This window comes from Cupressus sempervirens, chromosome 7 (genome assembly GCF_028749045.1).
Source record: "Cupressus sempervirens isolate cs-2001-9-10 chromosome 7, ASM2874904v1, whole genome shotgun sequence".
Classification (NCBI taxonomy): domain Eukaryota; kingdom Viridiplantae; phylum Streptophyta; class Pinopsida; order Cupressales; family Cupressaceae; genus Cupressus; species Cupressus sempervirens.
This window is the reverse complement of record NC_143124.1, coordinates 618,760,915-618,788,623: the sequence shown is the minus strand read 5'-3', so window position 1 is coordinate 618,788,623 and position 27,709 is coordinate 618,760,915. Positions and strand designations below refer to the sequence as shown.

General features: G+C 35.6%; 1 protein-coding gene across 2 annotated transcripts in view; it reads right to left on the bottom strand.

The window, feature by feature from the left end:
- Window positions 1-27,308, bottom strand: part of LOC149548225 (hydroxyproline-rich glycoprotein family protein) — a 117,940-nt gene extending 90,632 nt beyond the window's left edge. For both annotated transcript variants that reach the window (XM_089792272.1, XM_089792273.1), the window contains exons 1-2: window positions 26,223-27,308; window positions 5,792-5,941 (exon numbers count right to left, since the gene is read on the bottom strand). In XM_089792272.1, the coding sequence (XP_089648398.1) occupies window positions 5,792-5,941; window positions 26,223-27,164 (1,092 nt within the window). In that variant the 5' untranslated portion in view covers window positions 27,165-27,308. The remainder of the gene's footprint in view (window positions 1-5,791; window positions 5,942-26,222) is intronic.
- Between the last annotated feature and the right edge of the window lie 401 nt (window positions 27,309-27,709).

Here is a 27,709-nt window from a genome sequence, read left to right as displayed (position 1 = left end):
CAGACCATAACATCCCATATAACATATTCCTCAAGTTGTTAGACGCATTTGATAAATCATTTATCATCGCTGACCAAAACTGTCGAACTGTACTTCGTGTACCCTTCCTGAACTGAAACAACTTTCACATGACTAACCAAAACTTGTCACCATCACTAGCGACTACACCAAAGATGCCATCAATGGCAACACTAGCATGGCTGCCTAGAATACACTTGCCAACACATAGCCCATAAATGAAAGAATCCTATAACCACAACACTCTGTGACCCTAAAACAGATTTCATAATTTGGAAATAGGCAAATGAAGAGCAATTAAAGGTGTTCTACAATATGTTGTCTGACATCATTTCCCTAGCCTCACAATCGCACGTCATTCAAACCATAAATTGGCTGAACCCATGGAACAAATACAATCCCTAGCTGCTCCAATTTCTTCCACCAAAAGATCTTATGAAAATGTCATCAGGAGGAAGCCAACCACGTTCATCATTTATCTTCCACAAGCTGTCTTCAATGGCACGAGCTTTGTGCACGAGCGACATAAAATTACAATTAAGATGTCATCAGCCATGCCTATACAAACATGCATCACATAAAACATATAACACTATGATGAGCACTCTTTGATTATGATGTTTTTAAGATTTTTCCAATCATTTACATCGTGCAAACTGGTCAAGGGAAATGGTTTAAGTGACCACTATTAGCTAATAAATTGATACCTATTTTGATCTATTGAGCGATGTGTTGTGGAGTGTGCGTTTAGTTTCTCTTTCCAAATCTGTATTCCTTCCAACACAATCCTAACTGACAATGAGAAAGTATGCTGCTTCTTACAATATTGACCACTATTTGAGAATCTCTCTCAATTCCAAACTTTTTTATAAGCATCTTTAGCTATGGTCTACAAACCTATCAAATGAGCAGACCCTTCCACATCATTGTTTCTTTCTTTATCGATATTAAGAGAATCCCATTAAGAATCTTCCTTGCCCATCTCTTACCACAAAGCCTACACCAGCTAAACCAGAATCACCTTTAGAAACATCATAAAAGTTCAATTTTACTTGTACTCCTTTTCTTAGCTGTTGCCTCCTATTTATCTCGTTAATCATGATTCCAATGTCCATCAATCAGCCCTTGAATAGGATTTATAAAATGCAAACTTGTATAGAAATATAAATTTCCTTTTACCATAATGTTCTGATTCAAGAAAAATTGTATAATTGTTGTATACAAACTTACTAAAGAATTTTAAGCCTATCTTTCTGATGACAAAAATGAGCACAAACTTGAATGCTGTGAACTAGACGGCTATCATAAACACACTCATAAAGTATCCTCCTCAAAAGTATCTGATGTAGCAATATTTATGATTCCTATAGCACTTCTATTTCAACTGTGCTCATTTTAGTGGGGTATCATAACAACTTCCCTGTTTTTGTTGCCAAAATATCTAGCAGAAGGATCTGTTTTCAGGGAAGTACATATCCAATTAACCTGTCCTGACCAGTATTGAAGCTCATGGAGACTTTATTAATAAAAAACCTAATGAAATATGTCTTTTATAGAATCTGTGTTTTACGAAGAAGATCAAAGAAAGTAGTTATTGAAACTTTATTTATTTATTTTTTGTGGAGACCATAAACAAGTGCAGAAGCATTGAGGATATAAAACCCAATTGTATTACAAAATGGACACTTATTAAAATATGGTTTTTTTGAATGCCTTCTAAGTCATTCTAGCTATAATTCTTTGACAATGGTGGTTGTTAAAAAAGAAGCCCAAAGATTACATGAGTCATCAAGGTTCACTCTCGTGCATATGTGAATCACAGGACAAAATATTGTTTGGAAACTTGCTCGATGCAAGTTAATTGTTATTTTTTACGTAATTGTATGAAAGAATTACATGTCAAGACCAACTCACGACAACCAACAAAGACAAAAATAAATACAGAATATGATTAAGAGTTGGCCAATACTTGGTTTCCATAAGATAGAGACAAGCAAACCACAGCAATAGCTTCAGGGTTTAGGTAATCTAGAAGTAGAAACATAATGAGACCAACGTTGCATAAGAAAATGAGATGAGTCCAAGTTCACTCTAGGAATGTGGATGAGAATAAAGTGTAAACCTGTCCTAAAAAGCAGGATGAAGAAAAAGTATAGAGCTATTGTTGAAAAAGTAATAGAAAATAAAGAAGCAATCTCTTCTGGTGGGCTGGAATAATACAAATAAAGTAATGGAAATCCTATAGACTATATTCAAAGAATAAAGCAAAATAATGCTTTAGAAAGATAGCAAGGATAGTGTTATTCTTGGAAAGCCTTCACTGCCTATAATTATGGTGATTTTTCTTTAAGAGGATACCAAGGATAGTGTTTTTGTTGAGCCTTCATTGTCTGTTATTATGGTAAGACATTTTGTGATAAGAGGATGAATACTTTTTAAAATTGTGAAAAGTTGATTAACCATCACTGAAATACACTACACATTGATTATCTTTGCAACTGGAAGGCTTGGATGAGTGTTTTGGCCGTTCATGTATTGCTTGTACTAGAACGAAATTTCAGCAATATTCAACTGTCGCATAAATTCAAGCAAAATTTCAGCAATATTCAACAGTAGCATAAGATTTATTCGTACATTATTTTTGTCTTTCAGATCTCAGAAATTAAATATTTCAAACTTCTATGTCAAGTTTCTGCTCAGCATTTTGAGATTTTAGTTGGTGCATATTAATCAGATCTTAGTTTTAAATCCAGGAGCTAGAAATTTTCTATTTCAATTGGGTTCATTCAAAGATATATGCAGTACTCCTCCTTAGCTTCAATCCAACCCCACTTCAACAATTTTGGCATGTCTTCTTGGAATGTTTGTATTGCTTTGGTAATCAATATTAAACAAAGGAGAGGAATACTACTTAAATAAACAATTACAAGAAGACCTTTCCATGACAGAAACGATTGAGAACTAAAGACAGGAAGGAAAATTCCTAAAACTAACTAAAGACGGAAGCCATAAAAGGAAGTTTTTAAATACAAACTCAGATTACCATTATAATAATATTACAGTGTCAATGCCCTCCCTTAATGGCCATCCTTCTAACCATGCTTCACAAGACTTCACATAATCTACAAGTCATCTGGCCATGAATACATTGAAGGCTGCCCCCTTCTCTTTAGAATGCTCTGTGATATGAGCCTACTGCTGAGACCCTCCCTGGTGCTTCAGAACTTCTGGATATGACCAAATTTACCATAATCCTTACAACATGATGTCAAGTAACAAAGATCATGGAAACTGGGATAAAAAGAAGCTTATCAAAAGCAACATCATTTTTTGTTGATAAGAAATCAGCAAAATAGCTTTGCAAGAGTAATTTTCTCCAAAAATCATCAAAAAAATGCTGCTACAATATAGCACCATGATTTTGTGGAAAAATCATCAAACCCTCAGTGTGATGCTGAAATAACACACGATTTTGTCAAAAAAGTGTTAGAAAGCAGCAATTCCGTACCAAAGAAAAACCACAATTTTGGGGAAAATTGAGTAAAAGCTTTTACAAAAAAATCACAATAGTTGTGGAAAAAATTGTATAAAACCCAGGAAAAACCACCATGTTTTTTGAAAGAAATGTACAGAACAATAGTTGTCGAAGAAATCCACACAGAAAACTCAAGGTTTGTTGAAACTTTATGTAGGAAAACTTTAAGCCCTTTAAATCTAGACTGAAACCCTTTGAGTAATGACCTGATCCTTGCAAATTGCATCTAAGAAACAGTGCCAGGAAGGCTTCATCCTCTTCGAAAAAGTAGCACCCACTGCAAACCTTTTGCAGCAAACCTTGACAGGGGCACAAAAAAGAAGTCGTCATGGGAAATCCTTTGTCACAGGAAAGAAAATACAGCTGCCCTCCTAAAAACTGCAATAAACCTTCAAATTCTCAGTGCAAAAACAAAACACAGGCCGAGATCTGCATATCACGTCAGAAGCTCAACTAGTTGCAACACTTTCAGACACAAAGAAAACATAGGAGCGGCAGAAAACACTTGATCTAAGCTTTATTAGAAAAACTTCTAAAAATTTCTAGGATAGATACCTTTAAAAAATTTCATAAAAAATCCTTAAAGCTTCAAGAAATTCATCCCAGCTATAAAAAAGGGAATTTAAAAACTCGCCAAAAATCATATTGGCTCTGATACCATTGAAATGATAATCGATTGATGTTCAATATTGAACAACAAAGGAGAGGAATACTCCATAAATAAACAACTACAAGAAGATATTTCCATAGCGGAAACAATCGAGAACTAAACACAGAAAGGAAACTTCCTCAAACTAATTAAAGACAAAAGTCATAAAAAGAAGATTATAAATACCAATTTAGATAACCATTACAAAAATATTACAATATTATTTTGTGTGGACTGGTTGGTCGGGCTGTTGGACAGACAGACGATCAATCCAGGTTCTAGTCTCATACATTACCCAAGCCAATTTACCCTCACACATAGTGGGGGTCTCATGCTGGTTACTGCGTGGCCAAGTGGGATTAGTCTTGCCTCCACTTGGCCCTTCTTGACCCCATCTTGGCAATAAGTAAGACCACGGAAAGATAGGTTAGACACTGGGCTGGGTCGCAAAGACACCCACTTAGATACCAAAAAAATATTTAGAATATTTTTTTATATGTATTATGTTTGGTAGTTACAAGCTCATGAAAAAACATCCTGTAACTATAAATAAATAACTATCAAGCCAAAGCAGCCCAACCATCTGCTGGTTCATTTTGTTGTGAGTTGAAACAATAATAAGTTGAATGTAGGCTACAGATTCTCCCATGAAATTTTAAGACAAATAGAATCACACCTGGATATGTGCTTTTACAGTGTGCAGCAACTCTACTATCATATGCTACTTCACATATTTTTTCATAATAATATTTATTAGTTAAGAATCACACCTGGATATGTGCTTTTACAGTGTGCAGCAACTCTACTATCATATGCTACTTCACATATTTTTTCATAATAATAGTTATTAGTTAACCATCAATCTGGCCTGAATCCTTTTCCATAATAATGGTTAACCATCCATTTGACCTGAATCGCTTATACTCCAAAGGTTTCAATGTAACCCAAAGCTCCAAACACGCAACTTTTAATTTGGTCTCAGCAAAATTCTTACAGAATGAGATAGCATGTCTCCATGAGCACAATCAAGAAATGAAAGAAGAAAAGCATTTAAACACTAACAACATACCCTGAAATAGTTTCCTGTGTTCCTCAATTACAAATTAATGTTATCAGGCTGATTCTACAGCTAATGAAATCAAAATGAATTTATACAATCAGAAACAGTCCTTAAACCACAAGTTCACAAATGGAATATAGAAGATCTTGATGTACAGCAGAATAAAAACTGTTCAACAATAAATATAAACCTTGAAATAGCTTTGCCATCCTGAATCATATGTTAATGTTATTAGGCTGCTATCTTGGCTAGAGAGTAAAAATATTAAGTGAGCTTAGAAGAACATAACAAAGCTCCCTTTATCTACATATTCACTACTTCTGTATCAAAAAATATAATCAGAAAGGAAATTATCCAATGAACTGACACATTTGTTAATAATTGTTTGCAGTTTAGATTTTTCCAGGAAAATGATGTCTATGACATCACTGAATATATGTGCAGGAAGAGTTTCAGATATGATAAAGGAGCACATTTCAATGATTCTCAAATGCAGCAGAAACATACAATTCCAGAAAAATGAGCATACCTCCCATTCCTCCTCACTCTCTATTCCCTCTGCTCCTACTATAAGAGGTTTCATTTGCAGTAAGTAATCTCTAAGAGAAATAGGAGGCTTCTCATCAATATCTGGGTTTGTTCCAAAGTCCTCCATATAATATTCAGGTTCAAACTCCAACTGCAATCAAAACACATATACCATAGGATAGTCAACACTAGCAGCAAAGTGTATGCTTCATCAGACTGCTGACAGCCATTGTAATACTCCATGTATGATATTTTACAGGCAACGGGAAAGAAAAGGCAAAATGAAAATGACTAGAAATTGGGAAATCTTAATGTGTGTATTGCAAGCAGATGCACAAGGTCAAGTAAACTTCAAATTAGTGAATAAATATCTATGACACCCGAGGTAGTGAAACAAAAAACATTATTAGATATTATCTACAGACTACCACCAAGAAATTGCAGAGTTGATACTTTTGTGCCGCTGCCGCTTTTCAAATTCTCCTCAGATCAAAGATGGTTTGGAATTGACAAACGGGAACTACAGTTTTCCCAATTTAGAAAAAGTAAGCATCAGGGATTCAAGTGTCATGATATTATAGCATCCTCTTCTGATGGTAAAATTATTGCTAGAATGTATTGCAAATTAAATGAACCATTATGGACTTAAGCCTATGCCAATTCAGAATCAAATATTAAAAGATTAATCTCCCAAATATCAATAAATTAGCATACTCCTCTGTTAGCACAAACACTGCTTGGTATTGCTGTATGTTTGTTGATCCAGATTTTCTCAAAACTTTGTCAATTGAGTAGTAGGCATCAGAATTCAACCCTGATATTGTTTATTGCATTTGAAACATCTTCTGATGGTTGTCACATTGCTTGATGGTTATACACATCAAGGGAAGCAGTATAAATTTATAGCTTGTTTATGCACGTGCATGTGTTAGTTTGGAGTAATTATGCTTGTAATCTTATACAATCCAATTCTATCCCAAATCTTTTACAGCAAGTTGATGGAATTTTCTGTGCTAAGGAATAAAGGAAACAATTTGAGAAAGTCTGAGATATAAGAGAAGTAATGCTGTTGCCACTAATTATTGTGGGGCACAGTTGAAATCTGGGCCTGCAGAAAACATTGTTACTGCTATTGTCTTTTTCACTTTTTCTACTGATAAGTGGAGGTAGAAACAAAACAGTAATTTCAAATACATCCAAAATTGGCAAAAATCAATGCAACCTCTTCTCCTTGACAAGATGTTTAAATATCTTAGATATGCAGTATGCAGATCACCCTGAGATAATGCATTTTGTCAAGAGAAAAAAAGCATGCCTTGGTCGATGACTCATATTAGACATTCTGTATATTGGTCTATTAGCAACATAGCATTGATTTTTTCTGGTCAATAAAGTCTTACTTATTAGATCCTAAAGCCATAGGATAAATTAATTTATTTTTTACTGAAATCTCTTATTGAATCTTTCTACCCTTTTGTGTGTGAATTTTTTCCTACATTCAAGATGACTTTGTCCTTGAAATGGCTAAGATTACTATTAGATTTAAAATTATGAATTTAGATTGTCCTACACTTTTGTTTGCCTTTTAGCAAAGATTTCTGGAGTGCCGCTTCTTTACAAGATGTCGCCATATTCCTTTAAAGAATATGAGAATGGCACTTATTTGTTATGAATGTCACCTTTTTTGGGGTACACACATCTTGTCATGACAAATGAGACAGAGCCACACATTAATACAAAATTTAAAGTGACAAATATAGAGCCTTGAAGTGACATTCATAACTTCTCTTTCCAACTCTATTATAATGTAGTTATCCATCCACTTTTCTTTATGGCATACTTAGTTATCTTATTTTTGTGAAGTTATTTTCTTTTATGGTGGTAAGATTTGTTGAAGATTGTAACTGCAATAGAGATTTTTATCTCTGATTTTATGAAATAGAAATATGACCATTATGGTCATCTTCAGCTGAAGAAGATATTCATGATAATATTTGGGATAATATATATGAAGAGACATGTGTCATGCAAAGAGGCATGCATTTGGAAATAAGAAGAGACTTGTTTTGGTAATTGAAGGGACCTTCAGTAGTGATATGAAGAGTCTCTCAATTCTATATGTAATTTTCTGGTGTGCCTGGGTTTTTCCCTTCAAGTTGAAGGGTTTTCCTATGATAAATGTCTTGTGTCTCTTGTACTTATTTTTTTCTTTTATTTAATGTTGTTTATCATTGTTCTAGACAAACATTAACACAGTATCAGAGCCAAGTTGATAAATGCAATAAAGGAGAATGTATACCTAGATATATACCTTAACTTTAAAGGAGAATGTATACCTAGACATTTACCTTAACTTAGCAGATTGTGATAACATATTTTGGAGACATGTAAGTTAGTTATTCAGGCTGACAGGACAAAGAGTTAAGGAAAAAGGTATATAAGGAGAAGTTTTCGATATTTGAAGTAACACATGATTATGTTATGTGATCTTTGTTTATGCTGGAATAAGTATGTTTTGAACTTTTGATGTTCAGAGCAGAGTAGAGGTTATATGGGCATGATTCGATGCAAGGAACACAAATGACTGATCAGATATTTAAGATATCAGTATAGTTAGTTTTGGTAACATCTTTATACTACTTGTGATAGTTGTATATTGTTGTAAGACCAATAAGCTCATTTTGTATTAAAACTCCTAATAGGGTTGAGGCCTCTAACAAGGTCATAGTCCTCTGACAGGGACATATGTACTAAATGTATGTAATACTCCTAATAGAGTCCAAAGCCTTTACAAGATATTTTTTATCTAAGTTACTGGTACGGGTACGGGTACGGGTACGTGGGTACGGCAATTTTCTGGGAAGGGGGTTTGGGTACATCTAGATATGTCTATACAAATAACATACAAAAATCATAAATGTATATATTATACATATGTGCATGTGTATACAGCTTGAAGAGTAGAACCAAAACTACCATAAATATTGCAGTAGCACATTTATAACATGATTTACCATAAGTCTAGTTTCATATTAATTTGTCAAAACTTGAATGTTATGATAGATATCGAATTCATTGTGCTCTGACTCTGATACCTTTGCTCTTGGCTCTGCATCACTCCTTGAAATGGCTATGTTGTAGCTTTTATACGGTATTCAACTATTCAACTGTCAAAACAATACAATTAGACTGATTAGTAATCAGTATCGTATAGGTCATCAAGAAAATCAAGATCAGTGGAACCACATGCAGCCCCAGTATCACTTCCACAGCTAGAAGCACGTTGGCTATTTGCCTCCACAGAAGGTAAAGATGGTGTGGTGACTGAAAAATCTAAAGCAGTTCTCCTAGGATCTACATCCCACAACATTGTGCCCCCTTCCTTGTACTGATTTTGTTTATAAGTAAGAAGGCGCAAGATGGAATGCACATAAACCAATTCTTCTGCCTTACTTGCTGCCAGTCAGTTGCATTTCATTGAGTGGATAAAGGAGTATGTACTCCAATTTCACTCAGCTGAACAAGAACTAGCAACGTATTAAAAATTTGTCCCAATGTTAGAGAGTTACAACTATAAAAATAAGTTAAATAACTTTATTTGTGACATTGACAAACTAACAGTGTTAGAGAGTTAGAATAAAGATTAAGAAACATGCCTGAGACAAAAGTTTGATTGCAAGAGTTTGAAGGTGTGGTGATGTATAGCCATTAAGGTACCACTAAGCATGAGCATCCTCTGTGTACTTGTCACAGATAGCAGCAACACTTTGACCGCTAGAGGACAAAATCAACAGACTCAGCTATAACTAAATCCTCCATTGCACGATTAGGGAAGAGTTTAGTGAGTGCTGTCCATTATCAATCACTTACTTCTCCATTTCTGTATGGTGGTACACTTGTTGGCTGAGAGAGAACTTCATCACTATAAAATTTTGGAGTCAATGCAAATGAAAGAAGATGTAATGGAGTGGTCATTTTGTTGCACTATTCAACACATTAATTTCACTTCTTTAAAGAAAGTTTCTTCAAGATCTTTCTTTTTTTTATTGATGACATCTCTCATTAACTCAATCATTGCGTCAATGCCATCATATGACATTCCCAAACATGGGTGATCCATGTCAGCAAAACGGATCATGCTCATGATGGGCTCGGTGAAAATAAGAAGATATTCCACTCTTTCCCACCACATGTCATCTAGGATCATTCTCTTTACATTTGTTGCCCTTTCCGAATTGGATTGCCTCCATACAGACCAACTTTGACCAATAACCATGCCAGCAAGTGCCTCTTGCACCACCACAAGTCGCCTCAAGACAATTGTGTTGGATGCAAATCAAGTCTCAACAACCTATTCAAGAATTAAATTTCAAATTTAAAATACAAAGATATAATTATCAAATTTATAGGGTAAGTTCATATTACTAGTGAAATGTTGAATTGAAAATTTGACGTGTTTCAATTACCTTCAACAATTCCAACTGTGAATATGATCTAAAAATGGCTTGTGACATGTTATGATTTGTGACAAACATCTGAATCTCTTCAGCCTTGGCGTAGATTTGTTTGATCCAATCTATTTTCCTACCCAACTTTTGTAGCATTAGGTTGAGAGAGTGGACAGCACAAGGTATCCAATAGATGTGTTCAAAACATCTCTCAATCAACATACCTACAGCTTAACAGTTCTTTGCATTGTCTGTTATTACTTGGACAACATTTTTGGGACCCACATCTTGGATGCATTGTATAAGGATATCAGCAATAAATTGTGCATCCTTCACCTATCCCTCACAATCCACAACCTTTAGAAACATTGCCCCTTTGGGGCACATTTATCAATGGCCGGTTTTTGGTATCCTTCCATCCATTAGAAATAATTAACACCCTTGTTTGTTTCCATGAATTTTTAATGGGAGTCAATGCATTGTCTATGTTTTTTACCTCACTTGCTAGTAAGGTGGTGCGTACCTTCTCATAACCTGGCCCTATCCGCCCTAGCGGAGCCTCATTTGCTTTTTCTCAATATATCCTGCCAATATGGTGAGCATACAACATTGAATGACAAACCGTTTGCATATACACATCTTCCAACAACTTGATCTACAATCTCCCTAGCATCATTCTAGAATGCTCTCTCCAATGACCCCTTGCTTCTCTTCCCAATAAGAGGTTCTTCTTCAACTCTGCCCAAGAACGGGTGGTTCTCTACTATGATATCAAGAAAGTCACTATGAGATGGAGAAGGTGGGGGCCTTGAACAACTTCCTTTCCGTTTCAACAAAGGATGGTTTGTGGCACGTCCAACTCTTGCATCTGCTTCTTGTTGCTCTCTAATGAAACCTGCTATTTGTTGAGGTGGTAATCCTTTTTCATCTGGTTCTACGCATGCTTTGATACCCATTTGGGGAATGGCACATAAATGGGCTTTCACACAGATGTAGGAGCTAGTTTTCTCCACGACATAAATTGCATTCCCAATCAAATGTTCCACCTCCTTTTACTTGGCTTTTTATTGTGAATTATTTCCATAATGGTGAATTCAAATCGGTCTTGAATTTGAGTCGAGTAGTAGAAGAAGTTGTCATTATGTTGTCTACAAAAGCCAACAACCAACAAGTTAAAAAAAGAATAATAATGATTAAATAATACATTATTAAATATAAAAATAAACAAATTTAATTTCTATTTTGGACATTAAATAATAAATATATTATATATAGTAACATTATATTATTATAACATTAAAATTACAATACAAATATTATTATATAAATATTAAATTAATAAACAATAAAAATATACATTATTAACATTTTAATACTCTAGACATTATATAATATTATATTTAAATATTACCTAACATTAAAATAACTTACAATTCAAAACTTAAATATTATATACAATTTTATAAAAACTTAAAATACTTGAATAATATTACCTAACATTAAAAAAGCTTTAAAAACTTAAATATTATATACAAACTGTAAAAACTTAAATATCATATACTAGATATGATATTTCAAACTCTTGAACTTCAAATAAATTTAAAACAATAAACATAGTTTACAACTTTAAAACATAAATATTTTACATAACTTAGAGGTTTTTGTCCGCTCACAAGCTTGAATATGATTTAGATTTTTTGACTTTCGTTGCTCGCAAATTTTTGACTCCCGTGGCAAGGTTTTTGTTTACAATTTGATAACAGTCGACTTTATAGCGACTCCCGTCCTCCCAATTGACGTTAGCAACAATTCCCGTCCTCCCAACTACAATTGTCATTGTCGAGGTAATTGTAAAAACTTTAACAACGCAGTTTCCAAGCTTTCGTTTTGTTCTGCAGCGGAGGATGTAAAGACTTTTCCCCATCCACATTAGGGCTTTTGCGAGAGAAACAACACGGTAAAGACAAACACTAACACTAAAAACCTAAGTCAAATTGCCACCTAATCAATTAGAATCGCAGTCAAATCGCCACGTCATCAAATTTTGCAAAGATGTAAAAATCAAACCCTATCTGATTCCACAGGGTTTTTTGGACGTATCGGATTCCAATACGTATCGTACCAGTATCTAAAGGAAAATGGGGAAGAACCGGCAATTTAGTTTTTTATTAGTGCATCATTTTGTGGGTACCATCCCCACCAAAGTTTTCCCTTGCCTATGGTTTCCCTAGTTAATAAAATATGATGTTATGAATTCCTTTGTGGGATGTTCTTAATTGTTATTTAGTTTACTTGTTGATGCATGTTTATGGTTTATAGCTAAAATCCTTAATTGGGTAAAAAGTGTTGGGAGTACCGATTCACCCCCCCTCTTAGTATTCCCTATTTCTAACAAATACTTAATATGGTTGTAGCTTAGTATACATATATGTCCATTGTCCATAGCCATACTCGATCCTCAATTTTTTGATTATATCAATTCTCAACCTTTTTTAGTATCTCTTCATGTGAATCAATCAGAAGTTTGTTTTCCACATAATGGTCACACACACTTGCAATCCTTTTAAAGAATGAGGTCTTCCCTTTTGTTCTTGAGGTTGAATTAGTCCTCTCTTGGTATTGATGTTCCTCTTCTCTTTATAGAAGTTTTGCTATTGTGTTTGTTCAACCCCTGTAATTGTTTAAGTTTTGCTATTGTGTTTGTTCAACCCCTGTAATTGTTTAGAGAACAAACTAGAGTTTTGTATTGAGAGGATATCAGCACCATAATTTGCATTTGCATTGGAAGATATGTAGAAATACATCAGGTATGAAGCAAACACAGAGCATCACATGAAAACAATTGCTGTTAAATTCCTTCATATTGAGGATGATTCATTGATTCATCTTTACCCTATAGGATAGCAGGATCGAAGTTTTGATACCGATTGTAATGCCCCCTACTAGGAGGAGGCTACTTGTTTCCCAATAATTACAGACATCATCAAACATTATTATGTGTTAAGTTATTGAGATTATTAAATATCTAGTTCTTCATAATGTGATAAAGAACCAATTATATTTTGGATTCATCCTCACTACTTTCCTAACTCTAACAAAGGTTGGTGGAATAATTGTGATAGGGTGCTCGGAAATCATCTACAAGCAGGCTTCGTCAAGGTTTCAGGAACACATGTTCATACCCATCTCGAGACTTCTCCCTCAAGGCTTTAGAAATACATGTCCTTGACCCTCATCTTGGGACATACCCAACTTGTGAGGAATAACTCTACTTCTCCTTACACCAACTCCAATAATTTCGAAGATGTAAGTGGAAGACTAAGTGCTAGGCCATTAATTATATTGGTTTTTCATGTATTAGTAATGTATATACATATAAAAGAAATTAATGAGGACTGTCATTTAAATCTGAATTACAGTATAATGCATATATTTCAAGACCACAATATATGTATTTAAATCTGCTGTGTATTCCATTTCTTATTTATTTCAATCTTCCCCTTTCCTCAAAGGAACCTTCTCTTTATATGTCTCAATGTGAGGAAGAGGTCTCACCTTTTTATCATAGATTCCGTTTTAGCAAAAGGCACAACCTTTCACCATTAGCACCCTTGAACGAGTGCAGCGTTTTATTATTTCTGCCCTTTGAAAGGGACACAACTTTCACAATCAGATTTCTCACATATTTTCTTTTTATTTCCTTGATCCTTTTTGGATGCCCATTCCAAATGAATCCTTGTCCCTTTTATATATTCCCATATGAGGAAGGAGTTGTGCCTTTTCATAATTTTGCCCTTTTGAAAGAGTCACAACTTTTGACTCTTGAATAACAGTTAAATTATCTTATATTCTAGGATACTCTTTATTTATTTTTATTGATTATATCTTTCAAATTAATAAAAAACAACTCTTAATTAAATCACTGTCATCTTTTAGTCAGCTGTCTAGAATACAGTTTGAAGGCTTCAGTTTGATTTAATCAATAAGGCTGTAAGCATGCTTTTATTTTTATTTTTTGTTATCTCAGAGGTGCCCCCATGGCTTGCAACCCTGTTGCCGACTCAGTCCAGGTTAGGTGAGACTAATCCTCTAGGCTGCACAATAACCTGTAGGGGACCCGCACTGGTGTGGCTGGGTAAACCAGATCTTTCATGGATGAGGATTGAACCTGCATCGATCATTTGTGTCCTCCAATTTAGCAACCGGTCTACATCCTAGGGTCATGTTCATGCTTTTATTAATGCTGTGATCTGGTACATTCCTTGACCAGAGGGGGGCATGACAGGTGGTGTACTATAGTTGTTTGCCAAACAACAAGGTTAATTCTATGTTCCACTACATTTTGGGGATGAGGATAGGCGATGCGCTTCAGGAGGGCCATATGACATTTTCAAAATATATTATAGAGAGAGAGATGTGTCAATACGTGATAGCACCAATATCAATACATGAATTAATCATGAGAACATTTTCATGCAGCACTTGAAACTTAATCATTTATTTGAAAACATTTTAATCAGTTCAGGGGAAATAATAAAAAAGTGCGAAGGATTATTTAATTTATCAACAAATGAATGCAAACTGTAGGGAGGCAAAGGAGGAGATCCATGACTTCGTCCTTCCACTCTTGAATCAGTTTAGAAAAAGAATTCAGCCGAGTCATGTTATGCTTCCTATGGATTTGTTAGCAAATTGAGTTTTCTCTCCTATGCTTGAGGATATCCTCAATCTCTTGTGATGCTAAAGGCTATCTTATAAGTCTACCACCATGTTTTTGCTGCACCATACTATTTTCATTATGAGCTAAAGAATATATAAAACCTCTAATTGAGCAATACAATAACTTTATTGAGTTTCAACCAGCATTACCCCAAGTTTTTGGGATGGGGACGAGTTTCTGGGACTGTAATTTTTTTGGCCAAGTTTGGGGACAGCAGCAAAGGGAAATATAGGGAAATTCGCATATACATTACATTTGTAAAGTTTCTGCAAATTCTGTGCCTCTGATCAGACTTGTAGATCTATCCTTTATTGCTGAAGAATGAATTTCTTACATTCTGAAGTATGAAGTAGTTGTCAATCTTTATTCTGATCTGAAAGTAGTTTTATCTCTGCAATAAATTGACTGGATATTGTTGCTTGAGGGAGCAGACTTAAATGTATTTGTGTGTCCTCAAAACTACAACAATAACCTCCCTAAATATCATGACTAAGTCAGCACATATAACCTCTCCCAGAAATCGGCGATCTGCATGATAATTAATATCAATCACTAACTAACACAATGTGTTAGATTAGTATTGAATATCAAACAACCCTTTAAGAAGTCGCCGCCTCACAAGAGGAACATAGGAATATACTTAATGCCATACATATGATATTTAAGATGAGAAGATCAAGTGCGGTCTGCACATTCAAACCTGTAGATTACCTGGTTACAAACTTAACACTCCCTCTTAACTTGATAATCATACATAGAGATATCATATCTAGCAACATCAATAAAGATGAATAAGAAAGAATTAATACTCTATATCTACCTCAATCTTCTGAGTATGTGGTATCATAGAACACATGATACAATGTCATATTACTAAACCTGCGATATGACAAATCACTGCTACTAGTGATAAGATACAGGATAAATCTAAAGAACAATTTAAGTTTTTCATTTATCCAAGTTGTGACTCATAGATACTAGTATTCTTATATCACAACATGATCCTGAGTTAAGATCTACCAAAACACAAGATAAACTCTGAAGAATAATAAAATTCTTCCTTTATCCAAATTGTGACTCATAGACATAGCAATGTCTACATCACAATATGATCTTACAGTAGAACCCTACTGTTTAGCTCATTATCTAAGAGATCGTCATCTCTCATAATGTCTTTTATACAAGTGTTCATTATCTCAGAGATCGTCACCTCTTAAATAATGAATACAGATGGTGGAGCCCATAACACTCAATAGCCTAACAAACAAATTTATTTTATTAACAATTCAAAGAATACAAATGGATTACAATTCAACCATCCAAGTCTTCTCCTCAAGTGGTCTATCTTCACTCTAGATAGAGGTTTGGTGAGAATGTCTGTTGTCTGATCTGCAATGCAATTATATTCTAATTTTACAGAATTCCTATCTACCATATCTCTTACATAATGGTAAGGAATTTCACTATGCTTGGACCTATCATGAAAAACTAAATTCACTAAAAGCTTGATGGAACTCTAATTATCACAATGAATAATCGTAGGATTCATGGCTTGCCCAAATAATCCCACAAGTAACTTCCTTAGCCAAACTGCTTCTCGAGAGGTCATTGTTACTGCAATGTATTAGGGTTATGTAGAGCTTTGAGCTACTGAAGACTGCTTCCTGCATATCCAAGATATCATTGCTGATCCTAAACTGAAATAGCATCCTAAAGTACTTTTCCTATCTTTAACACTTCCACCCCAATCTGAGTCAATGAATCCATGTAAATCTAAGCCAACCTTCTCGTATTTGAGTCCAAAATTAAAAGTGCCTTGTAAGTATCTCATAATGTATTTAACTGCAACTAGGTGAATCTCCTTTGGCTCACACATAAACTGGCTTAAGGTATTATGAACATAGCAAATATTAGGTCTTGTATTTACTAAGTACATAAGGGACCCAATCATCTGTCTGTAAAGAGTAGAATCTATAGAAGGTGATTCTGCAGCTGCTTCTTTAAGTTTATGTAGATTAGTCTACATTGGAGAAAACATAGACTTGCAATTCCACATTCCAAATCTCTTCAAAATGTCTGATGTATACTTCCCTTGATTAAGTATGATACTGTCAGAATTTTGTCGTACTTCCAGTCCTAGGAAGTAATGAAGGAGTCCCAAGTCTTTCATCTCGAATTCTCTAGTTAGATCTTTCTTGCATTGATCTATAAGATGATCATCACCTGTTATTAGTAAATCATCAACATACAGTATTAGAATTATCATATCATCTTTATCTCTTTTATAATATAAATTTGGATCGGCTTCGTTCTTGGAGAATCCTAAGCCGGTGAGATACTTATCAATTCTTTCATACCAGGCCCTTGGAGCCTGTTTAAGCCCATAGAGAGCTTTCTTGAACCTGCAAACAAAAATGTTAGGATCATGAGTTTCAAATTCTTCAAGTTGCTCCAGATATACTTCTTCTGTAATCTTTCCATTTAAGAATGTTGTTTTTGCATACATCTGATGTACTTTCCATCCCTTCGATCCTGCAATTGCTAAGACCGCTCTTACGGAGGTATATCTGGCAAAAGAGCAAAGATTTCTTCATAATCAATCCCTTCTTTCTAAGAAAATCCTCTAGCTACAAATCTAGCTTTATACTTTTCAATGCTACCGTCAGCGGCATGCTTTATTTTAAATATCCACTTGGAAGAAACAACAAATTTTCGTTTAGGTCTTGGAACAATTTCCCAAACATCATTCTTCATAATAAATTGATATTCTTCTGTCATAGCTTCTTTCCAAGCTGTATGTTTAATAGCATCAGAAGGATTGGTTGGTTCTGTTTTGGATAAATCACTCATGTTTGCAATATAACTAGAGAATCTTTTAGGTCTTTTGCTTTCTCTAACTGTTCCAGAAGGTGCAGCAAAGTCTTGAGCTGCCTCGACTATTTTAATGGCCCAAAGTGGTCTTTTCTTTGAATTTTGAGATTCTTCAAGATTTAGATTTTGAATTTCATCTTCAATTTCTTTTAAGTTCTCCCTCTGGGACCCAGATTCACTATTTCTTTTAGAACTAGGTAAAGGAGAAGGTTCTTCAGAACTTAGGGCTCTTTTGAATGCTAGATTTTCTTCAAAAATTACATCCCTACTAAGTTCAATACTTTTCTGTCCAAGTATGAAAATCCTATATGCCTTAGATGTTTCACTATACCCTACAAAAGTATCTTTCTTCCCAGAGGGTTCTAGTTTAGTTCTCTTTTCTTTTGGAACATGGATATATACAAGACACCCAAAAATCCTAAGATGACTTATATTAGGTTTGACCTTAGTAAATACTTCTTCAGGAGTTTTATCTCTAATGTAAGAATGTGGGCTTTTGTTTTGGATATAGACGGTAGTACAAGAGGCTTCTGCCCAAAGATAATATTCTAGATTTTGATCAAAAATCATACTCTAGCAGCTTCTATAATTGTTCTATTCTTTCTTTCTGCTACCCCATTCTGTTCTGGATTATAAGGAACAGTGTACTCCCTCTTAATCCCTGATTCTTTACAAAACCTTTTAAACAAATCTGAGGTGTATTCCCCTCCATTATCAGTTCTAAAGGTTTTAATTTTATGTCCTGATAAGTTTTCAATTAATGTTTTGAATTCTTTAAATCTCTTTAGGATTTCTTCTGATTCTTTACATTTTAAGAAGTAAATCCATGTTTTCTTAGAGAAGTCATCTATGAACAAAATATAATATCAGAATCCTCCAAGAGAAGGAACAAACATAGGTCCACATAGATCTGAATGAATTAATTCCAAAACATTATTTGTTTTTCTAATGCTATCATGAAATGGACTTTTGGTGTTCTTACCCAGAGCACATCCTTTGCATATGCTTGAGTGGTCTTTATTTGGTTTAGGTAACCTAGTAACCATCTTCTCCATAGTTGACAAGGTTTTGAAATTTAGATGCCCTAATCTTCTGTGTCATATTTCATTTATGTCTACAACTTCATGAATTAAGGCTTGAATAGGTCGACTAGTTTCTGTATTCAATTCATACATATATCCTTATCTCTGACCAATCAACTTTGCTTTCTTGATTGAGGAGTTTTTTGCACAAGTTATTACTTTGTTGACCACGAATGCAACATTATGCCCATCATCTTCTAGTGTTGTAATTGAGATTAGATTTCTTTTAATTCTTGGTACGTAGTGTACACCTTTGAGAAGAGGAGAATTTCCAGATTTTAGCTTCAAGGTGTAATTTCCAATTCCTTCAACAAAATGTGTCGAATTATCACCAACGGTAACTTCGCCATTAACCTTTTCTGATAAAGAGTCTAGTGCTTCTTTGTATCCCGTTATATGTCTAAAAAATCCACTATCAATTACCCATGCTTTATTTGAGATTTCATTTGATAGTGATGAATACAATACACGATTCTCAAGATCATAGGTATCTTCTTCCCTAGTTACATTTGTATAGTTTGCTTGTTGTTTAGCATTCTCAGGACAATTAGATCTATAATGTCCAAACTTTTCACATTTGAAACATTTTATCTTGGATAGATCTTTCTTGGGTTTCCCATTCTTTTGATTTCCCTTTTTCTTCTTGAAATGCTTATTCTTGCCCTTATAGGAGTTTGTATTAAGGACATGCAGTTATTCATCTTCTGTTTTCAGTTTCCCTCCTTTCTTTAGTTTTATGGATTCTTCTTGAAGACAATCGTTCTTAAGTCTGTTGAAATCAGGAAGATTATCTCTGGCACTTATTCCTTGTGCAAAAGTCTCTCATGAATTTGGTAATCCATCTATAGCCATTAGTGTTAATTTTGTGTCACTAATAAGGGTTCCTATACTTGACATTTCATCTCTAATGTCGGCAACCCTTAGGAAGTAAGAATTCATTGATTCTCCTTTCTTTATCTGAATGTGATTTAGTTGCCTTTTCAGTGCAAGAGCCCTAGTTGCATTGTTGACCTCATATGCATTTCGTAATCTTTCATCATATCAAATGTAGTTTGATGTTTTCTAAGCATGGGTACGATATCATTTTTTACTCCATCTAATATGATTTGAATGGCTTTTCTATTTCCTCTGCTCCAAATAGATTTATGAGGTTCAACTGGAGGTTGTTTGGATGCTCTATCAACAAATTGTTTTACATCATTCTCTTGAAGAATCATCACGATTCTAAATTTCCAAGCATCAAAGTGTTATTTCCCATCAAACCTGTCCTCGGGTCTAATTGTGTATGCCATTGAAGATAGGAGATAGTTGCTAGATATATATGAAGTCTGATTACTGAATTTTTGCAGAGCCTAGGTTTGACTACCAAAGCTCTGATACCATGTAAAGTTTCTGTAAATTCTGTGCCTTTGATCAGACTTGTAAATCTATCCTTTATTGGAATGAACTTCTTAAATTCTGATGGATGAAGTAGTTGTCAATCTTTATTCTGATCTGAAAGTAGTTTTATCTCTACAATAAATTGGCTGGATATTTTTGCTTGAAGGAGCAGACTTGTGTACCCAAAACTACAACAATAACCTCCCTAAATATCATGACTAAAGGGCATGTCACTCAAAGGGACGTCCCTTCCTAAGTTGGCACATATAACCTCTCCCAGGAATCGATGATCTGCAAGATAATTCATATTAATCACTAACTAACACAATGTGTTAGATTAGTATTGAATATCAACAACCCTTTAAGAAGTCTCCGCCTCACAAGAAGAGTATAGGAATATACTTAATGCCATACATATGATATTTAAGATGAGAAGATCAAGTGCGGTCTGCACATTCAGTCTACACATTCAGACCTGTGGATTATCTGGTTACAAACTTAACAACATTCATATGAAAACATGGATAAACATGCCATTTAAACATCATAGAACCTTACAACATTTGAATAGTCAAACTCAATGCTCAATATACATTCATAATTTGAAGTTATTGTCAGCGTGCATGTAATATTATAATAACAACATAAAATATTGAAACAAACCCAAAAAACATAATTAAGAATTCACTGTCAAAAAATAGCCTATTTTTCAAATTGAAACAAACTATTATAATTTAATTCTGAAACTACACCTAAAACTACACTTCCAACTCATTGTGAGTGGATTGACATTAATATAAAAAGGTCTGCTATACAGTTCCAATCATGATATAGGTCTGTTACAGTAAGATGGTACCTTGATACAACCTCCAATATTCACCCCATCTTCCACAAAGGACCCAAATCAACCCAAGACCAACCCAACACTAATGTATTGCCACAAACTGACATAAAAATATCTGCTCTAGGTCTGTAATGCACTTTTCAGACTTTAACAACACCTTGCAAATCGTCTCTAAGCGTGTAGCACGATTGTGACAACATTCTAAATTTCATGATTCTTAATGTTATATTGTCAAATACTAATCAGAGGACCACAAATAGCAGGAATTAAGTGCCAAACAACAATACGCATGTTAGGGTGAACTTGGAAGGACGAGACCACTTCAAAAAAAAAAAATTTAAAAGTTTTATACAAGAAAAATGTTTTCCAAGTGCTAACATTGCCTATCTAATTGGGACGCCCATCTGTCTCGGGGATTTCCAAGGCATCCCCAACGGTCCCTAGGATGTATTGTTAATGTTGTAGCTTTCATTGGATGATTTGAATCGATGAAATCAAATGTTTGAATGGCCTATCGGCCTCAACCATTTGATCTCTCTCTCTCTCTATCTCTCTCTCTCTCTCTATATATATATGTATGTATGTATGTATGTATGTATGTATATTATATATATGAGATATATGTATGTATGTATTATCTATGATAATACATTAAGCAAGTATCATTTGTGATATATGTTAAAGCAATAACCAATGTGAGTTAAGATATTAAGAAGAGACTTGTCTCTACGGGAGACATGCCTCTTTATATCATATTCATATTCATTGTAAGAGTAACTCGAAACACACAGAAATCAATATTACAAGTTACAATAGAGATATATCATACCATTTCAAGTGGAAAGCACTACATTATGCATCTATGAAACAAAAATTTAAAATTAAAATTTCCTAAATCTAAATCTGCCAAACTTTAACATGTATGGGCATCCCCGATTATTTTTTCCAAAGCCCCCAAGTTCCTAGAACGTTTCCTGTGAATTTCAAAAAAAATGAGCAGAAAAACCTCATCAATTTGAGCAAATCAAATTGTATGCAAGCAGGAATGAAGTTGTGGCAGTCATAATTCATGTAAAACCTCATTCTAAACAGTAGTATGGTGGCTAGAATAATTGTTTAAGTAGTTTTAATGGCTAAACCCCTTACAAACAACATAGGAATTATCTTAAAATCTGCTAAAGTGTGGCTATATATGATTGATAACAGCAGTCCAAAATCAGAAACCGCATAAATCAATAATATAAAATGGCACAACTACTAGGATACTCCCCAGCCTTGGAGGACACCTAGCTGTCTTTGTGATGTCTCAAATGTCCCCCAGCCATCCTGGGGAGGGCTAGGCATCCTCGAATGACATGGGAACATTTCCCTCATTTACTGTAATTTCCCAGACAGGGGATGTTCTTGTCATCCTGCCATTCCCGAAATGCCTTGGGGACAGGGACACCTGCTTCTGTATTCTTGGGTTAATTTTGTATTTGTTTTGTGTGTGGTTGTGTAAGTCTTAAAATTAATTTTCTGAGCTCCATGCAGGTTGTGTGCAACTTATCCATTATTGTTTCACTGAAATCCTAAGTTACCGATTCTGGTTCTGATGCTGATGCGGGTGCAGGGTTCTGATACGCAGATGTGTGAAATTTTTATTTTCTTATTTTGGGTCCATTTGGGTGCATGTGTGTGTATATTGTATGTATGTGTGTGTGTGTGTGTGTATAATCTATTTTATTATATCTAATTTTTATTGCCTTTGAATTCCTCTATTTCAAAGTATTAGATTATATATTGCTGCAGATTTTTTAAAAAAAATTAAACTACTATTACAATAAGTCTAATAATATTACTATTAATGGGGTTCACCCCGCAGCATGACAGTTATGTCACAAGCGTCAGTTGATTGAGGTCTTGCATTTGAAACTTCTTGCCTGCTGTTTCAAATTGTTCGTCCCACGTGAGAGTTGCTGCCTCCCATGTGCGTTTCACGAGGTGACCGATGTCTGGATTGACAGCTGTTCCGGCCTTGCCCCTGTCGCCACTGCTGACTTCCATTGCCAGCCTGTTCCGCCATTCGTGCCACATCTTCAACCCTTCTCTGTTTCAGACACATTCGCGCCTTGCTGAGATGGAGTAGTGTTGTCGTTAGCATTGGGAGACATAAGGTGGTGGCAGTTAATTGCCTTGGAGGGATAAGGAGATGCTATGGAGAGATAAGGGTTGGAGGGATAAGGAGGAAGGAGCTATGGAGTGACAAGGGATCGTTGACTGACTACAGGAAATTTCTCAGTATGATGTGATGTGTTGTGCAGGCTATATAATGTAATGAGGCATTAATGTCTGATCAATGGATTATAGAAATGTAATGTTCTCCCAAGGGGATGGGGTCCCCCACATGTGATCCCAATGTTTCAATAAATAATAATGTTACCAATCAAAAAATAATAATATTACTATTAATATAACTCCACTCCCTGCAACACTATTCCATGCCTTTATTGCCTACTTTGCACCACGTCAACCAAGAGCATTCAGTTCAAGAACCCTTCTCTGCCCTGCGTCACTCCCAAGACCAGCTGCATCGAAGCAGCCATTATCAAAAGTTTCCTGTAAAAAATTTAAACACTGGTTTGATGTCTCCAAAAGAGAAGTACAATCTGCAAAAAGTTATTCAAAGTCAAACTCAGGCTCACGGCCACCACAATCTCCATCGCAGCAGTTTTCTTCTCTTCCCAGTCAACCAGCAGCAAGATTTTGATCGCAGTAGTTTTCTGCCCTTCCAACCGCAGGCTATTCAATGAATTAGCTAAATAGATAGGCAACTCGACCATCACCTCTCATATCAACCTCATACACCCATCAAAAACAGTATCCAAACTTAGCACCAATGCACCTTTGGCTTTGGTGTATTCGTTACAACTTTTTGGGCACACCAGTGCAGCACCCAAAAGCACCGGCACACCCAAAAGAACCCACACCCACACCTGCAACTTTTCCAGACGCACCAGTATCTTAGCTGAAATCCTAAGATAAGAGCATTTTTGGTCTCTTTGTTGAGCTTAGGACTTCCTTAGCCTGTTTTAGGTAAGAAGACCCGACAACAAAACCCTGATATATCGCACAGGAAAAATTACAAACAGATATATATATATATATGCCGGTTCTGTAATTTTATGCTTGATCAACTATAATAATTGTGATTCTTTTATATATATTTTTGTTGAAAGTAAAACATTATTACAATTTCCTCTTCATTCTCTTCTCATTAATTTTTTGTTACAGAGCCTAGTTTTTATGAGCTGAACTGACTATATTTTTTTTGAACTATGTTTGTTTATATGATATTTCTCATGGTTTCAAATTTCAGGTTAAATCAGATGCCTGAAACATGGATGAAACAACTTATGGAAAGGACAACTGCAAAGGGTCAAACTGCTAATGACCTGTTGAGGAGGAGTGCAAGGATTCCAGGTGCATTTATTGCAATTTTACATTCAGAGCCAGACGGTACACCCAAAAAGCTTCTTCCTTCAGCACTGAGGTGGTTGATTGATTTGCAAAGTCTTTTTTGTCAAAATCAGATAATCTTTTTGGAAATTGTGACTCAAACTGTGATCCACCAAGATTGGATGAGGAAAATAAATCATGTATTCTGTACCTTTTCGATCTCTGCCAGACATAACACATATGGTAAATGAAGAATTTCAAAACTTTTCTAAGCAGCGAGATGAAGGTGTGGTGCCCATGGTACATGCATTTAATGCCCTGAAGGTTGCTTTTCATGATAAAAATCTGTCCACAGATATTTCAGGCTTCTGTGCAGAAGTCCTTATAATTGCAATATACTCATTCTCTTCACATTATTGGGAAGCGCAAAATAGTGCCACAGTTGCCTTCACTGCTTTAGTTCATCGTATGATTGGTTTTCTAAATGGCCATAAACAAGAATCAGCACGTCGTGCAATGACTAGGTTTGAATTTTTCCACCGGTATTTCTCATACAGTCTACTGATTATTTCATATGTAATTGGCCCATTCGGTTCAAAACTTTACATCAAGATAAATATGTAGTCTGTATCAGCCATCGGGAGAATGTCTTGATAATGAATTGTCAAGTAATAGATTCTGAATAGCTTTAATCCTGTTTAAAGCTTTCAGCGACACTGATTTGTTTCTGTTTTCTGTGTTTTAAAACTATGTGAGATTCCAATTTTCTTGTTTCAGGAATCTAGATTGTTACTCAGCCAACTGCATTTTAGATAACAGTTAATGCTATGATAAAAAAAAATTGTATTTGAAGGTACCAACATTACATCCTTTCCTTCTAAAGGAGCTACGTGATGCATCAAAGCAGTTAGAAGGTGTGTCCCAATATAGGAGATAAAATAAGCTGGGAAAAAGCTTGCATCCAAGTTTGGTTCCTGTCCTAATCATTCTCTCTCGCCTGAAGCCTTCCATAATCAGCAGCGGAACTGAAGATTGGTTAAATCCTTCTGTCTTTGTGCCTTATATCAGAAGATGTGCAACTTAGTGCAACTTAAGAGTTCGTATTCCTGCATCAAAAGCTTTAGTGCCATTAGTATCTGGGGAAAATTTGTTGAATATGTTGTAGACATTGTCAGTGATTGCCCAACGTAGATATCCAGGATCTGGTGAATTCTGGTCTGAGGATTCCACTGAATTTGGATAAAGTACCCCACATTGAAGAGGCAGTCTGTTTCTTTCAATTCTATTCATGGAATACTGCTACAAATTTATTCTCTTTTAAGTAATGACTGCATGATCATACCAGATGTGGCTAAGAAAGATGAGATTATCAATGCATTGCTTCCAACTTTTAAAAGTATTAATACCACAAAATTGGCATCTGCCTTGGCCATAGCCCTACAACAAAATCTCCAAATGTGAATGGGTTTAAGGGTTTAACAGAAAAGAAAACAAGCAAAGTTTCAGCCAATATCAAAGGATTGCTATGGATTCAATCAGATCCAATGAATGTATACGGTACCTCCCTCCAATCTCCACGAACTACTAACAGCATACGGAAAGAAAACGAATCAAACTGACAAACAACACAAGCATATGGTCGACCTTACCGATAAATTGGTGTGAAGAGCCTCTACATAATCATCCTCATCTGATTCTGGTGGAAGAATATCCGAGGAAACGTCCTCAATAATCTCTTCAATCTCCTTCCATTTATCCTCCCCAATTCTTTTCACAAAACGTTCTCCTACAGCATCGTCGCCCACAAGCAGGGCATCTGGTTCATCCTCCATATCAGGCATCTCGTCATCACGTCCCCCTCGTCCACGACCACTGCCTCTGCCTCTGCCTCTGCCACTACCCCTACCTCTCATTGCCCCCCTGCCCCTCATATCCGTAGGGCCCTCAGTAAGACCCCTCTCCTCCGCCCGCTTCTTCAAAATATCCAAGGCTTGCTTGACAGCATCTTCACCAGTGAGCCTCTGAACTGCCGATGCGGGTGCTACAGGCCGTCTAAGGGCCTGACGCCCCACGCCCTGAATCGCCCCTCTTACAGGCCGGGCATGGCGGTTTTCTTCGCCTATGGGCGTGCGTTGCCCACCTAGTGTTTCTCGTGCAGGCATCCCCCGCCCTAAAGGTTCCCAGGGCTTCGAAGGTTCTGATGTCCGTTTCATAAAGACCGATTTTACAGGCGTTTGCGGTGGATGGCTGTAAAGTTCATCCGTCTCCTCTACCTGTTGTTGTGATGATGGAGTTTGTGGGGATGCTTCATTTAAATCCTCCGTTTCTTCTCGTCCTCTACCATCGCCGCTCGCAGGGGCGGCTCTTCTGTCCTGTGAAGGCAATGCGGCTCCGCCGCCTCTTCCAGCAGGCAATGGTGACTGTGGTAATTCATCTTCTGCTTTCTCGTCTGGCGGTTTGCCAATGATTCTGTACGAGGGAAAGGGTGCCCCTCGGCCTCCGCCAGCCCCGGATGAAAATGGGGCACTCCAGATTGCACAGTGAGAGGGCAAATTGTTTGATTTCAGGACTACTCGGCCAATGCTATTCATTACGACGGAAAGAACCAAAAGCAAAATGAAGGTTTAGCAATTTATTTGCAGCAACACCGATCAGATTCGAGCATCCTGGCATTACCAGACCTCATTAATCCCGCCCAATACTTTTCTCTGCATAGGAGTGTACATATGCAGGATACTCTCGGCTCTGTGGCAACATATCATCTTTTGAAAAAAAAAAAAAAAATTTAATTATATGAAGATTGCGATATTAGTACTTGCCGTAGGCTAAGTTTAACTAGTGATTAAATTTTTTATAATTTCTGAGGTAGAATTATGCAAATTTTTTGACTTTTCAATTTTTAGAAAATATTTTTCTTAAATTTGATTGGGTGAATTTATTTAGCTCTCATATGGATCAAATTTGATAAGTGTAAAACTAATACTTTGTTTTTTATTAATGTGAATGTATTAATGTTTAAAGGCAAGAACCTACAACACAACGACGGTGAATTGAGTCTATAAATTGGAAGGTCTTGGGTTCAAATCTAGTCAAGATTAATTAATAATCAAAATAATTAACTACAACAAATAATAAT